The sequence below is a fragment of the Terrapene carolina genome, unplaced genomic scaffold (genome assembly GCF_002925995.2).
Source record: "Terrapene carolina triunguis isolate 2854851 unplaced genomic scaffold, T_m_triunguis-2.0 Scaffold119, whole genome shotgun sequence".
NCBI classification, from domain to species: Eukaryota; Metazoa; Chordata; order Testudines; family Emydidae; genus Terrapene; species Terrapene triunguis.
In genome coordinates this window covers 1,675,356-1,689,281 of record NW_020664470.1, presented here as the reverse complement: position 1 = coordinate 1,689,281, position 13,926 = coordinate 1,675,356, and the positions used below count along the sequence as shown (strand labels likewise).

The 13,926-nt window shown below is 42.6% G+C and overlaps 1 protein-coding gene across 1 annotated transcript; it reads left to right on the top strand.

The window, feature by feature from the left end:
* Positions 1–8,995: 8,995 nt before the first annotated feature.
* Positions 8,996–9,964, top strand: LOC112104726 (olfactory receptor 2G3-like). Its single transcript, XM_024197223.1, has one exon. It carries the CDS (start codon positions 8,996–8,998, stop codon positions 9,962–9,964), a length of 969 nt encoding a protein of 322 aa, XP_024052991.1.
* Positions 9,965–13,926: the final 3,962 nt, after the last annotated feature.

Genomic DNA, 13,926 nt, shown 5'->3' with positions numbered 1-13,926 from the left:
AGGCCCCCACATTTGTACCCTAAAGTTCAAAGTGGGGAATCAGCCTTAACAGGGACACATATAGCAACGTATCGGTCATAGGCCATCACAGACAGCAGAAAACTTTCTGTGGCTGCTAACAAGAGGAAGAAATACATCTGTGTGGCACAGTCAGCAAAGGAGATGTCAATTTTCAGAACTGCAAATGAACTACGTAAACTTTATGTTGCAATAGCCCTAAGCCACGGATTTTCAAAAGGGGCTGAAGGGAATGAGGGCTTGTCTAGATGGTGAGTTATTCTGGAATAGCTATTTCTGATTAACTCCCTGTGTGGATGCTCTAATTCCAGAAAAAATAGTGCCTTATTCCAAATGAGCTTAATCCATTTAGATCCAAAGTCTTCTGACTCCCACTGGAAGTCAAGTGTGGTGCCTAACACCTCTAGAACTCTTTGAAACTCCCAAACTAAAGATTACCATCCATCTTCTGCCATATAGGAGCATATAACGTCCCACATGTATATCCTGTCCTACTGGCCTCTTTCCAGCTAGACTGTGCCCTGTAAAATTGCCAGCTGAATGACTGGTTGCATCAGTGGGAGCTGTGATTTAGACTGGTAGTGACAATCACCTACATCTCTTCTGAGCATAGACAGATTACTGAAGAAAACAGAAAAAAGACTGTAATTTTCTATCCACTACCTAGCTCAGAAGTTTGAAACATAAGGGGGTGGAGGTTTTAATGGCCCTCAGTGTCCAAACCAACTAGAAGGGCTTTGAACATCTCAGCGATTGTGCCCTCCTGCCTGTCTGCCATTACTCTGAATTTTGCTGTGATCAGTACATTGGTAACATAGTGGCTGTGTGGCCCCTTCAACTAGCATAGTCATCAGCAGGACTAGAACCTTAGACTTTCAGAACCCACACTCACTGACTTCAATATGATTTGGATTAGGATCCCAAAGCACAACCCACAACCACATGAGCTAAATGAATAGATAATAATATTGATATTTATTATTACACATTTTTTTCAATTTTAATATTCACATCTGTGCGAAATTATGGAGGGGATCAAACAATATTTTTTGTCAGTACATGTTAAGATTCAAAAAATTAAAGCTACATACCATTAAAACCCAAATTCTCAACATGACATCAAAATATACAAAGTAAATAGCCTTAAATCAAACCCTAATATGTTATCAGGCAGCATTTTTCTTATTTTGCTTATCTGTAAATATTGATTATTATTGATGGAGATATTTTTGTTGGTTTGTGTGTGTACAGTGAAATTGACCTTTGCCAAAATTTTGTGCTACAAATCTTATCCTTCCAAACCTATTTATAGGGATAGCAACATAAATAGCATTGCATAAACAAGACAATAACAAGTAGCTATTAGTATTGTTTTCCTAAAACATTAAGGAGGTCTGAACTGTGAACAGTTCTCATTCAAATGTTGTACATGAACAAGAAATAATAACCAGAGCATTTTTTTAAAAATGAAACCTTTAAGTCCTATAGGCTATATTCTCCATTCCGTTATGCCATACAACACTGCAAAACTGCCACAATGGGGTGGAGAATTTTTAATTCAGTCCCTCCTCAGGGAAAACTCACAGTGCGACAAATTTTGAGTTTTGATTGATTAAATACTTATAAGGAACTCAAAATTTGGTCCCTAAGTAGGCTTGTTCAGCAACTTATAACTATCCATAAATACATCACCTGTAGGTATTCCAAACCCAATTGTCTTCTCTCATGTGCCTTGGAGAAAGGCAAAATTGTTACCCAGAGATGAGGATCTGGAACCAATACACAGAGTGAATATTTATCTTCTTGGCAACATGCATCTGACTCCAAAGCATCTCAAAGATAGTAATTAAAATAAGACACAAAACTGCTTTAGCACCACCCCGGGAGAAGGCAGGCCTTGTGAAGATTTTGCAGAGCTTTCTCACCAAAGAGAGGTAATAATAATATTTGGTGTGTTCTGAGGGAACTATAAATAAATACTCCCGTGTAGGAGAGATGACAGTAGCCCTGCAAATTATTCAGATGTCAGGGTGATGTGTATGGTTAGAATAGAGAAGAATCAAGAGAGTGGGGCAACAGATTATGTATGGGAATAGATAGATGGATAGATTATGAAAATGCTTCAGCACCAAGAAGCCAGCAGATTTCCTATGGATTTTCACCTACCATCTGTTTCCATTTCAATGCTGGGGAGCTGGCTGTGGGAGGGATTTGTAGGCACTCTGTCCACTCTGTGCATTGCCAAGTCTCAGCCTATATTCCCAAGTGTGGGAACTGATGCCTTCGCTCTCAAAATATTTTGTTCTTATTGCCAAACTAAGATTTGGTTCCTTGTTTTGTAACATCATTGTACATGGTGTACCATCTAAACTGGGGCCAGTAAGGTATATAGTGCGTGGAGCGGTTGTGCGTGTGTGTGTGTGTATGAGAGACAGTGAGCATGTGTTGTGCTGGGGGAAAGAGTGTGCTTGGTGTGTTAGACAGGGTGTATGTGTGTGCTTCTCCTTGTGTGATGTGTGAGTGAGCATCATGGTGTATATGTATACCAGTCTATGGAAGACACTGCATGTGTGATTATGTGAGTGTTTGCCTGTGTTTAAATTACAACAATTTAACCCAGTAAAAGTTAGCCTCATTCTTCCTGATTGCTCCTGTCCTAGCACATCAAACTCCCCATGATACACAGGAGGCAAAATGGAAATAGAGCTGGTGCATAAGAGATTTTTCATTTGACTGGCAATTTTGAAAAATTGGGGGGGGGAAATAATTTTGGGTAGAACCAAAAATATTTTTCCAAATTTTTGGTGACTCAAAAAGTGAAAAGCAATTTTGTTTCCATTTTGACCATTTTTAAAAGTAAAATTTAAAAATAAAAGAAATGAAAACTTTTTGGAACCAGAAAATCAAAATGTTTCATTTCAAAAAGGGCAAATTGAAAGATTTCTGGGGAACTTTTCTGCTGTTTTATTTTTTTAACTGATATTATTCAGAAAAACTGACAAGAATTGACTTAACTGTCAATGACTTGACTTCACTATCGCTGAAACTGCATTATCCATTGGAAAAGTTTTGTATGACAAATTTTACCCTTCTATGGATGGCCTCTTAGACAATATCATTCCAACACACATTTCTATTGTTTTTATTGTTTATTCTAAAACAATAAAGAAGTAACAATACACATTTGTTTAAAATTATATTTTTATTTGGTTTACATTTACATTTGTACTTCAACTGACAATGCCACTTATTTGAACGCTGAAGAGCACAAACTTTTGTGGTCCATTTTGAGAATCAGCCTAATCCTTCTCTCATCCTGATATAAATCCTTATTATTTCCATTGAATCTACTTTACATTCAGTGGAGATACTCCAAATTTATATTGGTCTAAACCAGGAGCTGAACATGTCTCTGGCAGCTTGATACTTGGTGCCATGGTACTCAAACCATTCGGGCTTGTCTACACAGGAACACTCAGGAAAGATCATCTAAATTCACACCTGTGGTTAAATTAAAGTGCAATAGTTAAATCACATTATACCCCTGTGTGTATGCTCTTATTCAGAATTAAAGTGGCCTTAATTTGGTCTAGTTCATCTCACTTTGAAAGTGACCCCCCCCGAAATATTTATGCACCAACTCCCCTTCCCCCCCCAGCAGCTTGAGATCCCCAGCTCCAGCCCCAGCTGCAGCTCACAGCACTGTACATAAAGCTATTTTTAGAGCATGAGCCCCGCAAGCCTGAGTCTGTCAACCTGAGCTGGCAGGCTTCCTCCTGCTCTCTCCAAAATGCTGTGTAGATGTACCCTATGGGCTATGCCAATTTAGATCAGCTGAGGGTGTGGACCTGTGTACCAGTTTGAACTTGCAATATCTGGCCCTCTCTTCTTTTGGTCAGTGAGGGATTTGGAGCCATTCAGCCCCTTATAAGATCGGGCTGAGAGCTGGCCTGACCCAGTCTACACTTGATCACTCTTAGGGGATCCCTTTTCTCTGCACTCCCCTCTATAGAGCTTTCCTCACCTTTTTTGTGGAGTCAATTCTGAGACACGTCACATTCCCCATTCACCATGTAGGGACCCTGAGCACCTACGTCAGGCTTTCTGGCCCTCAGTGATTTTTCTAGGGGCCTAGAAGTTAGGTATGGTGACACTGAACATCACAATGCCTAAGTTCCTTCGTGAATCTAGCCCTACATATTTCTACTATGCGAAGAAAAACCCATTGCACTGGGGCCACGTATGCACTACAAAATAAAGTCGACCTAACTTACGTCAACATACAGTTGCCATAGTAATTACATCACTTCTGCGTGTCTACACTTTGCTTCTGGTTTTGGAAGGGCACATCCTTGTCAGAAATGTTGTATTGATTGTACTGTCAGTATGGGCCATTGTGGGAAGGCTTCTGACAGCCAGTAACAGTCGACATATGCAAGGTGGTGTCTATGCTGACTCTACGTCGACCTAACTTCATTGATCTTGACTCTATGCCCCTTGTGGAGGTGGAGTTATTTGCCTGGTCCACACTAACCCCCCCACTTCAGACTAAGGTACGCAAATTCAGCTACGTTAATAACGTAGCTGAATTCGAAGTACCTTAGTCCAAACTTACCGCAGGTCCAGACGCTGCAGGAAGGCTCCCCCGTCGATGCCGCGTACTCCTCTCGCTGAGCTGGAGTACCGGCGTCGACGGCAAGCACTTCCGGGATCGATCCCAGAAGATCGATCACTTACATCCGGACCAGGAAGTAAGTATAGACATACCCATGAAGTTAGCGTAGTAGGGCAGTTACACTGACAGGAGTGAAATTGAAGTGTAGACACTTCCATAGTTAGGTGAACATATGCTACCTTGCATCAACCTAACTCTGTACTGTAGACCTGACTTGAGTGTCAGAGCCTGGGTCAATTGACTCAGGTGGGTCATTTTTTAGACCCACAGCTCAGGCTGTGGGTCTAAAAATAGCAACATAGATTTTTAGCCTCCTAACCCAAGCCCAGTGAGCCCAAGTCAATTGACCCAGGCTCTGAGACTCAGTACCACAGGTTTTTTCTTTGCAGTGTAGTGCAGTAGACAGGGCAAGGCCAGATGGCTATAGAAAAGTAATGGAAGATAGATATATTAGCTCCAGGTTAAACAAATCCTTGGTACCAGGATAAGTAACTGGCAGCTGCTCCAGGTCAATTAAAACACCTGGAGCCAATTAAGATCTTTCCAGAAGGCAGTGGAGATTGATACATTGATTGGGATACCTGAAGCCAATTAGGGGCTGGCTGAAACTAGTTAAAAAGCCTCCCAGGTGGGTGTGCATGTCAGGAGCTGTGAGAAGTTGCGCTGTTGGAGAGCCTGAGCTGTATACACCATACAAGGAAGGAGGCCCTGGGGTAAGGGTGAAGTGGAGCTTGAGGAAGTGGGGGCTGCTGTGGGGAAGTAACCGAGGGAATTGTACGTGTCCTGTTCCTAAAAGGTCAGCTGATACTATTAGGGTCCCTGGGCTGGAGCCTGGAGTAGTGGGCAGGCCCAGGCTCCCCTCCCCTTTGCCCCCTGATTAATCACTGAGACTGGGAGACAACAGAGACTGTGCAAGGGAGGATAGCTTCTCCTCACCTCCCTTGCTGGCTTATGATGAAAATGGCTCAGTAGCTTGTGACCCTTGTCTCTAGAGAGAGAAGGGTTAAGGGGAGGGTCACAGTGAGCCTCTGAGGCTAGCGAAATCTGTCAGGAAACGTAGGACCCACGGAGACAAGGACAGAGCTTTGTCACAGTAGACATACTCTAAGTGCTTTTTGTGCTTTTGAAATTCTCAGTTTAGACCAAGTTATCTGTATCAGAGTGGGAAATGCTTTCCCCATATCCCTTCAGCACAGTGGATTCCCCGCGCTATGTATAAAGCTAATGGTCTATATAACATTCAGTTCTTTGTACAAAAAGTTAGCAGCAGATATGATGCAATTGGTTGAAACCTGCTCCCCTAGGTGTGTTCCTGTGCTATAGCTCATCACTGGAACTGCCTGAATTGTCATCTTCCCCCAATGAATATTCAAAGACACATATTTAAGGGTTTGTAACCCAGCTGTCATTAAAGGGACCTGAATGTATATTCAACATGCAAGAGCTGCCTTCAGGAAGCCAGTGAGATGCTGACCTTCTTGGAAACTTGGAAGGTAGGTGACAAATATCTCCAAAACAAGACTAAACATAGCTCTAAGTGAACCGGAGCCCCCATGTGTGTTTCAAAGCACTTCATATAGATTCCTTGGCCAGATACATTAATGGTATTATGGGAAAGGGTTATTAGCTGAAAAGCTGAAATACTGGGCATTGTTACCAGGTATATTTATCGCTGTTTCTTTGTCCATATCTATCTATCACCATTCATAAAGCTTCCTCTTGCTATATATAAATATATGAACAATGGAAACATATCCATGAAGCGGTGAATAGACAAATGAGTGAATGGAGAGGTAGAGGCAGTGTTAAGAATGGAGGCGTGGTTAGATAGAATGTTTTGCTTCTATGTTCATGTGACAAAATATGTAACATTCCAGTTCTCCTTCTGAAAATCCTTTCCATAATAATATGAAGCTATAAGGCCAATATGCTTAATGGAGTAAATAAAAAAAATATTGCATATATGTTACCGAAAATAGTCATCAGTAATAGTAATCAATACTCAATCAATGTGAATTAACAATTGTGTAGATTACTCTAATTTGTTCAATATGTCATCCTACAGTATGCGATAGATCGATCGATCAATCTATCTACCTACCTCCAATGTAAGGTCAGTATAACTGACAGTATAATCATCCCCTTCCATTGCTTTCTTGCCATTAGTGTGACAAGCAAATGCCTTTTTGTTACGTGTATACAACTAGGTGATTTTCACCCCCACACTATAAAGGTAGATGGAGTAGATTTTTCCAAATACACTAGATTTCCTTTGTCACTTTAAGCAAACTAATACCATAAACTTCTGCCCTTCTGTATTGTTTGTGTCACAAAAATATGACAAACGTTGAATAAAAATATGATATAAGGCATGGCAATGCCATTTTGGTTGATATTGCATTTGAAGGATCCTATTCTTGACCACTTTGTTGCCATGGTGAGCAAAGAACTCACTGAATTCAGTTGTTGTAAGGTTGAGATACTACTGAGGTCATGGACTATAATGGGAGCTGCTAGTTTGCACCACGTCTCTGGGTCCAGTCATTGGAAGAATGCTTTCTGCCTTCAGCAGATATAATGCTCAGGCACACTGAGGTGAGGTCAGGCGATAACAAAACCTTTTTTTTTTTTCATTTTAGAATTTCAAATTGTGACTAATTTCCACTTTCAAAAAAATCAAATTTGTGAGAAAATGGAAATTAAAAGGTTAAAAATGTGCATGCATCTCCCCCCTCCTTTATTTCTAGGAGTAGTTTGGGCATCCTCAGCAGCTGAAGTGTCCTTCACTGCACTCTGTGCCACACTGCTGCCGTTGTGATAACCACTGAGAGTAAGGCTGGTTTCCCCTCAGCTTAATGAAGACAGGACATTCCTCTTGAGATGCCCTTGACTTTGGAACTCACAACCCACACTTGGGACTCAGTCCTGAAGTCAACGGGGCTAGTCACGTACTTAAAAGCTTGAATGTTCTTTGGTGGTCAGGGCCTGGATTTTTAGCCCTATGCAGGATTGAGCACTTGGTCTAATCTTTAGAGCCCATGGCAAACCCAGTCTGTTTCCCCAAGATAGCAGAGTGAGTGATGATGGACATGAAGGGGGGAGTTTGCCATTGGGATTGAATATGTGGAGCATTGTCAATTCTTTATTCCTCTGCATCATTAGTTTAAATGAGGTGGGTGAGGATCAGCTCTAGGGTTCATTGATATTTCCATGGGTTTTATTTTTAACATATATCAAAAGTGCCTAGAACACTGAAGAGCTCTTCTTTGAGGTATCATCTGAGCACCTAATTACTTAGTCAATGTGTAGATGAATGAACCTAGACCTTTCTTTGGGTGTCACTTCTTCCACAACATGTGAAAGGAAAAAAAGTGTGAATTCTTCTCCTTCTCTTCCTCTTCACCCTCCTTCTTTTTCTTTCACACATAGAGCTTTTGTTCTATGATTGTAATCTGTACATTATTTGGTGGCCCATGCAGCTGCTTGACACAGTGTATTATTACTGTTCTAAAACATGAAAATTAAATCAATAACTAATAAATCATTCAGATAATGAGCTTGATATCCATATGATAAAGAATTCAGTAGGAATTCAAAAATCTCTTAGAAATGCGGATGCACAATGAGAATACCCACATTTACAAGAGATAGATATAGAGTGGCAATAAGCACATACCCAATGTCTAGCCCAGGGGTCGGCAACTTTCAGAAGTGGTGTGCCGAATCTTCATTTATTCACTCTAATTTAAGTTTCGCATGCCAGTAATACATTTTAACGTTTTTAGAAGGTCTCTTTCTATAAGTCTATAATATATAACTAAACTATTGTTGTATGTAAAGTAAATAAGGATTTTAAAATGTGTAAGATGCTTCATTTAAAATTAAATTAAAATGCAGAGCCCCCCAGACCGGTGGCCAGGACCCGGGCAGTGTGAGTGCCACTGAAAATCAGCCAGTGTGCCGCCTTTGGCACGTGTGCCATAGGTTGTCTACCCCTGGTCTAGCCATTGACTTCATTTGTGATATTTGTGTGGATAGAGCGCATAAATCCCCATGCCTCCGGGCATAATATAAATTCTAACTCATGGGTGAGTTAGGAAGAAACTTCCCCTTTGAGCAGAATATTTTGTAATCTTCCACTCTGGAGTTTATTACACTTTCAGCTGAAGTGTCCAGTCCCAGCCACTGTTGAAGGCTAGATGCAGAGTTAGATGGACCTTGGGTCTGATCTAATCTGGCCCTATGATCACATCACTCATATCTCATTGTTTGTTATCTCCACAGGCAAAGAGTCCAGTGCACATGGCAGATAAAAACCAAACCACTGAGTTTGTCTTTGTGACAATTTCCAACCAACCCAGGCTGCAGGGTTTGCTCTTTGTGGTGATTTCAATCATGTACATCACATCTCTGATGGGGAATATCCTCATAGGCATAATAGTTAGGCTCAATCCTGCCCTTCACAGCCCCATGTACTACTTCATCTCCAATCTGTCTTTGGTTGATATCTGTTACACCTCGGTCACCATCCCCAAGATGCTGGTGAACCTGCTTTCAGAGGACAGAACCATCTCATTCACTGGCTGTGCTGCCCAGCTGTATTTTCTTATTGCCTTGGGGCCAACTGAATGCTTCCTCCTTGCCGCCATGGCGTACGACCGCTTCACAGCCATCTGCCATCCCTTGCGCTATGTCGTTGTAATGAACAATCAACTGTGTGTCCAGCTGGTGACCGGTTCATGGGTCAGTGGTTTGCTGCTGTCCTTGGTGCAGACCTCACTGATAGTCACCCTGCCCTTCTGTGGGGACAACCGGCTCAACCATTTCTTCTGTGATGTGACTCCCCTCTTGAGCCTGGCCTGCGGAGACACGTCCATGAACGAAATCGCTGTATCTGCAGCATGTGTCTTAATTGTGCTCATCCCTTCTATGCTGATCCTTGTGTCCTACAGTAAAATTGTCTCTACCATCCTGAAGATCACATCAGCCCAGCAGAGACACAAAGCTTTCTCCACCTGCTCCTCCCACCTCATAGTCATCACTCTATTCTACGGCTCCGCCAGCGCCATGTATCTGCGACCCAAATCCAGCTATGACCCCAAAAGGGACAAATTTCTGGCCCTGTTTTACTCTGTGGTGACCCCGACATTGAACCCCATCATCTACAGCCTGAGAAGCAAAGATATCCATAAAGCCCTGAGGAGAATGATACTTCAAAATTCTTTAACCCCCAAACTGCAAGCAACCAACCACTGCTTAGCTGAGGCCTGATGCTGATCTCAGTTATTTGGGTTGAACACTGCTGTGACTTCATTGACTTCAGTAGAGTTACGCTTAAATTCCTATGAACACATTTGCACTAGGAAGTTTTACCAGTAGGGTTTTTATGAGCATACAGCTGTCGACACTGTAATGTCACTATAACATGTGCACACTTGGCTGCCTCTGTTGGTGATGCCTCCCCACTCTGAGAGGTTGCACTGGCAAAAGACACATTGCATAGCTGTGGGTTGGCATCCCAGGGTTTCTTACGACACCATCCAGCACACTGCCTTGTGGGATATTTTGGAAGTGCATTGTAGGCTGTCAGTGCTCTCCCCAGGGAATTGTGGGAGGCTGGGGTCAAGTTCCCACAATTCCCTCTGCTCCATCCCATCATCTCTTTTCAGTTTGTCAAGGTTCCTTCCCCACTCTGAACTCTAGGGTACAGATGTGGGGACCTGCATGAGAACCTCTAAGTTTAACTACCAGCTTAGATCTGGTTTTGCTGCCACCACCCAAATTATTTATGAGTTATTTGGGAAACTCTGTCTACCTCCCCCCAGAATATCTCCCTCCCAAGTACTATAACCCTTCCCTGGGTAGCCTTGAGAGACTTCTCTACCAATTTCCTGGTGAACACCGATCCAAACCCTTGGATCTTAAAACAAGGAGAAATTAACCATTCCCCGTCCTTTCCCCACACCAATTCCTGGTGAGTCCAGATCCAACACCCTTGGATCTTAAAACAAGGAAAAATCAATCAGGTTCTTAAAAAGAAGGCTTTTAATTAAAGAAAGAAAGGTAAAAATCATCTCTGTAAAATCAAGATGGAAAATAACTTTACAGGGTAATCAGATTCAAAGAGCCCAGAGGAACCCCTTCTAGCCTTAGATTCAAAGTTACAGCAAACAGAGGTAACCCCTCTAGCAAAAGGAACATTTATAAGTTGAGAAAACAAAGATAAACCTAACACGCCTTGCCTGGCTGTTACTTACAAGTTTGAAATATGAGAGACTTGTTCAGAAGATTTGGAGAGCATGAATTGATGTCTGGTCCCTCTTAGTCCCAAGAGCGAACAACCCCCAAAACAAAGGCCTGGTCCACACTAACCCCCCACTTCGAACTAAGGTACGCAAATTCAGCTACGTTAATAACGTAGCTGAATTCAAAGTACCTTAGTCTGAATTTACCGCGGGTCCAGACGCGGCAGGCAGGCTCCCCCGTCGATGCTGCGTACTCCTCTCGCCGAGCTGGAGTACCGGCGTCGACGGAGAGCACTTCCGGGATCGATCCGGGATCGATTTATCGCGTCAAGACAAGACGCGATAAATCAATCCCAGAAGATCGATTGCCTGCCGCCGAACCAGGAAGTAAGTGTAGACGTACCCAAAGAGCACAAACAAAAGCCTTCCCCTCACCAAGATTTGAAAGTATCTTGTCCCCTTATTGGTCCTTTGGGTCAGGTGTCAGCCAGGTTACCTGAGCTTCTTAACTCTTTACAGGTAAAAGGGTTTTGGTGTCTCTGGCCAGGAGGGATTTTATAGTATTTTGTACACAGGAGGGCTGTTATGACAGTTTTTTAAAAAATACCCACAGTTCATCATGCTGTTTTTCTATCTCCACCACGCTACAGGCAGAAGCACAGATACCAAACAGCTCACCAGAGCTCTCTTATATGTTTTGCAGACCGGGTGCCTGATTCTTTTGTACTGGGGAATTTCAGCGACTACCACAGGAGCAAAAATAAGGAAACTGAAAGGAGGAGGAGAAATGAATGATGGGGGCAGAGAATGCAAATCGCCAGGTGGCATTCACTGACTAGCTCCACACACAGGCTTCTGGGCCTGTTTAATGGGCAGTGATTGGTGGGATGGCATAGAGATGCAAAGCTGGGGTGGCCAGCAATGGCTTCTGAAGTTTTGGATGTGGAAGGCCACATTCCTGTAAATGTGTGTCCAGCCTGCCACAGCTCTGCAGAGCTCAGACACCAAAATAAGGGCTCTTTGACAGCAGAGAAATGGGTGCTGAGCATGCTCTGGAAGCTTGCAACCTTGGATTGCTATTGGTCAGGGGGCAACTAGTTTGGATGCTGGCAAGTCTACAACAGGGGCTGTCATCTTCCAGGTGTTCAAGGCCCTTAAGCATGTTCTGCTGCACAGCATTGTGACACTGGGAAATAGTCAAGAAACAATAGACAGGTTCAATGATACGAGCTCCCTGAACTGTGTGGGCAGGTGTGGGGAATAGATGGGCTTCATAGCCCAATCTCTACCCCCCCCCCATACACACACACACACGGCTTCTCAATACATGACCAAAAAGGAATACTTTTCCACGGTTATGCAAAATGTTTTCAACAGACAAATTTGGGTTTTCAATTCAATTCCATTTGCCATTAACGTTTTCAGTTTTTCCTCAGACAACCCATAACTCCAAATTTGAAAATGTGTAGCTAAAACATGAATATTTTTTGTTTTCAACTGATTTTATTTGTTTACTTTTAAGTGTTTCACTGAAAAACAATCATTTTTCTGGAATCAGAGGGGTAGCCATGTTAGTCTGGATCTGTAAAAAGCAACAGAGTCCTGTGGCACCTTTAAGACTAACACATGTATTGGAGCATAAGCTTTCGTGGGTGAATGCCCACTTCGTCATTTTTCTGGCATTTTTCAGCCAATTGTTTCAAGGGAGTTTGAGAGGAAGATCCCCTGCTGAAGAAGGAGCAAGCACTAATTCTTGGGGTGAGTGGGTGAGCTTGTTTGCCTATTTGGTTTTTCTTTTAGATTGCTTAAAATTTACAGTGTGGTCTTTTGGGGCGTTGCAGGAGTTTGTGGACTGTTTGTGAGTGGGGGACAGTGCCTGGGCAGGCCTTAGGGAAAATGGCACCCTTGGAGAACTTGTATTATGGCATTGCTGGCCCCTGCTGCCTCCTCAGGCTCCCTCCCACCATCATCCCTGACCCCCTCTGCCTCTCCGGGATGTCCCCCTGATCACCCTTTCTCCCTGTTGCCTCCCCACGTGCCTTGTTCCAAGTGAATCAATAGAGGATTAAATTTGCTTCTTTTAAGCTGGCCAACTCAACACTGTGTTAAATCCTCAAAGTAACACTTATGTTGGATTTAACCATCAAAAGGAGACAAAAGTGGTGCATAGGCCTTGTGAGGTTTCGCTGGATACAGGTAAATTTCACCAGCAGCTTTGCCATTTGTTTCAATGAGGGCACTAAGGGCTGAAAGTAAAGCAGTAGGAAAGGGCCCGTTGAAAATGTTCAGACTTCAAAATTTCAATGAAATTTCATAATTAAGGGGAGAAAAAAATCAGATTTTTTTTTGGTATTTTATTGTATTCATTTTTTTAAACCAACTCTGAACATAGTCTATGCGCTTGTCTCCACTTAAAATGCTACAGTGGCAGAGCTGTGCTGCTGTAGCTGTACCACTTCAGTGTAAACACTACACTGCTGGGAGGTATTCTCCCATCTTCCTAGGTAATCCACCTGCCTGAGTGATGGCAACTACATCGACTGAAGAATTCTTCCATTGATCTTGTGCTGTCTACATGGGGACTGAGGCTGGTTTAATAATGCTGCTACACAGAGTGGATATTTTACATCCCTGACCAATGTAGTGAAACCAACCTCATTCAACCTAATGGATCCCCATTGCTGTAGATGCTGTACAAAAACAGAATAAAAAAACAGTTCCTGTCTCAAAGAGTTTACAGTATAATCTGCCCACTCTTCTTATTCACGATGAAGCATACTGATGCAGAAAGTTACTACAGGTCTCTGCGTCATAGGTCCTTTAATTCCTGGTTGTCAGAAGTTAATGAGACAATTGTTTCCAGCTTTTGTTTGTTTGCTTTGGTAATTAATTTATGAGCTTATGTCTGCCAGGATGCAGGGTTGTAGGTAAATGTGATATTCATAGAGTTATCTGAGAGTGAACAAGTATTTGCTACCTTTATTCATT

Coding starts and splice junctions, on each gene's coding strand:
- LOC112104726 (XM_024197223.1), top strand. CDS start 8,996: ATGGCAGATAAAAACCAAACCACTGAGTTTGTCTTTGTGACAATTTCC.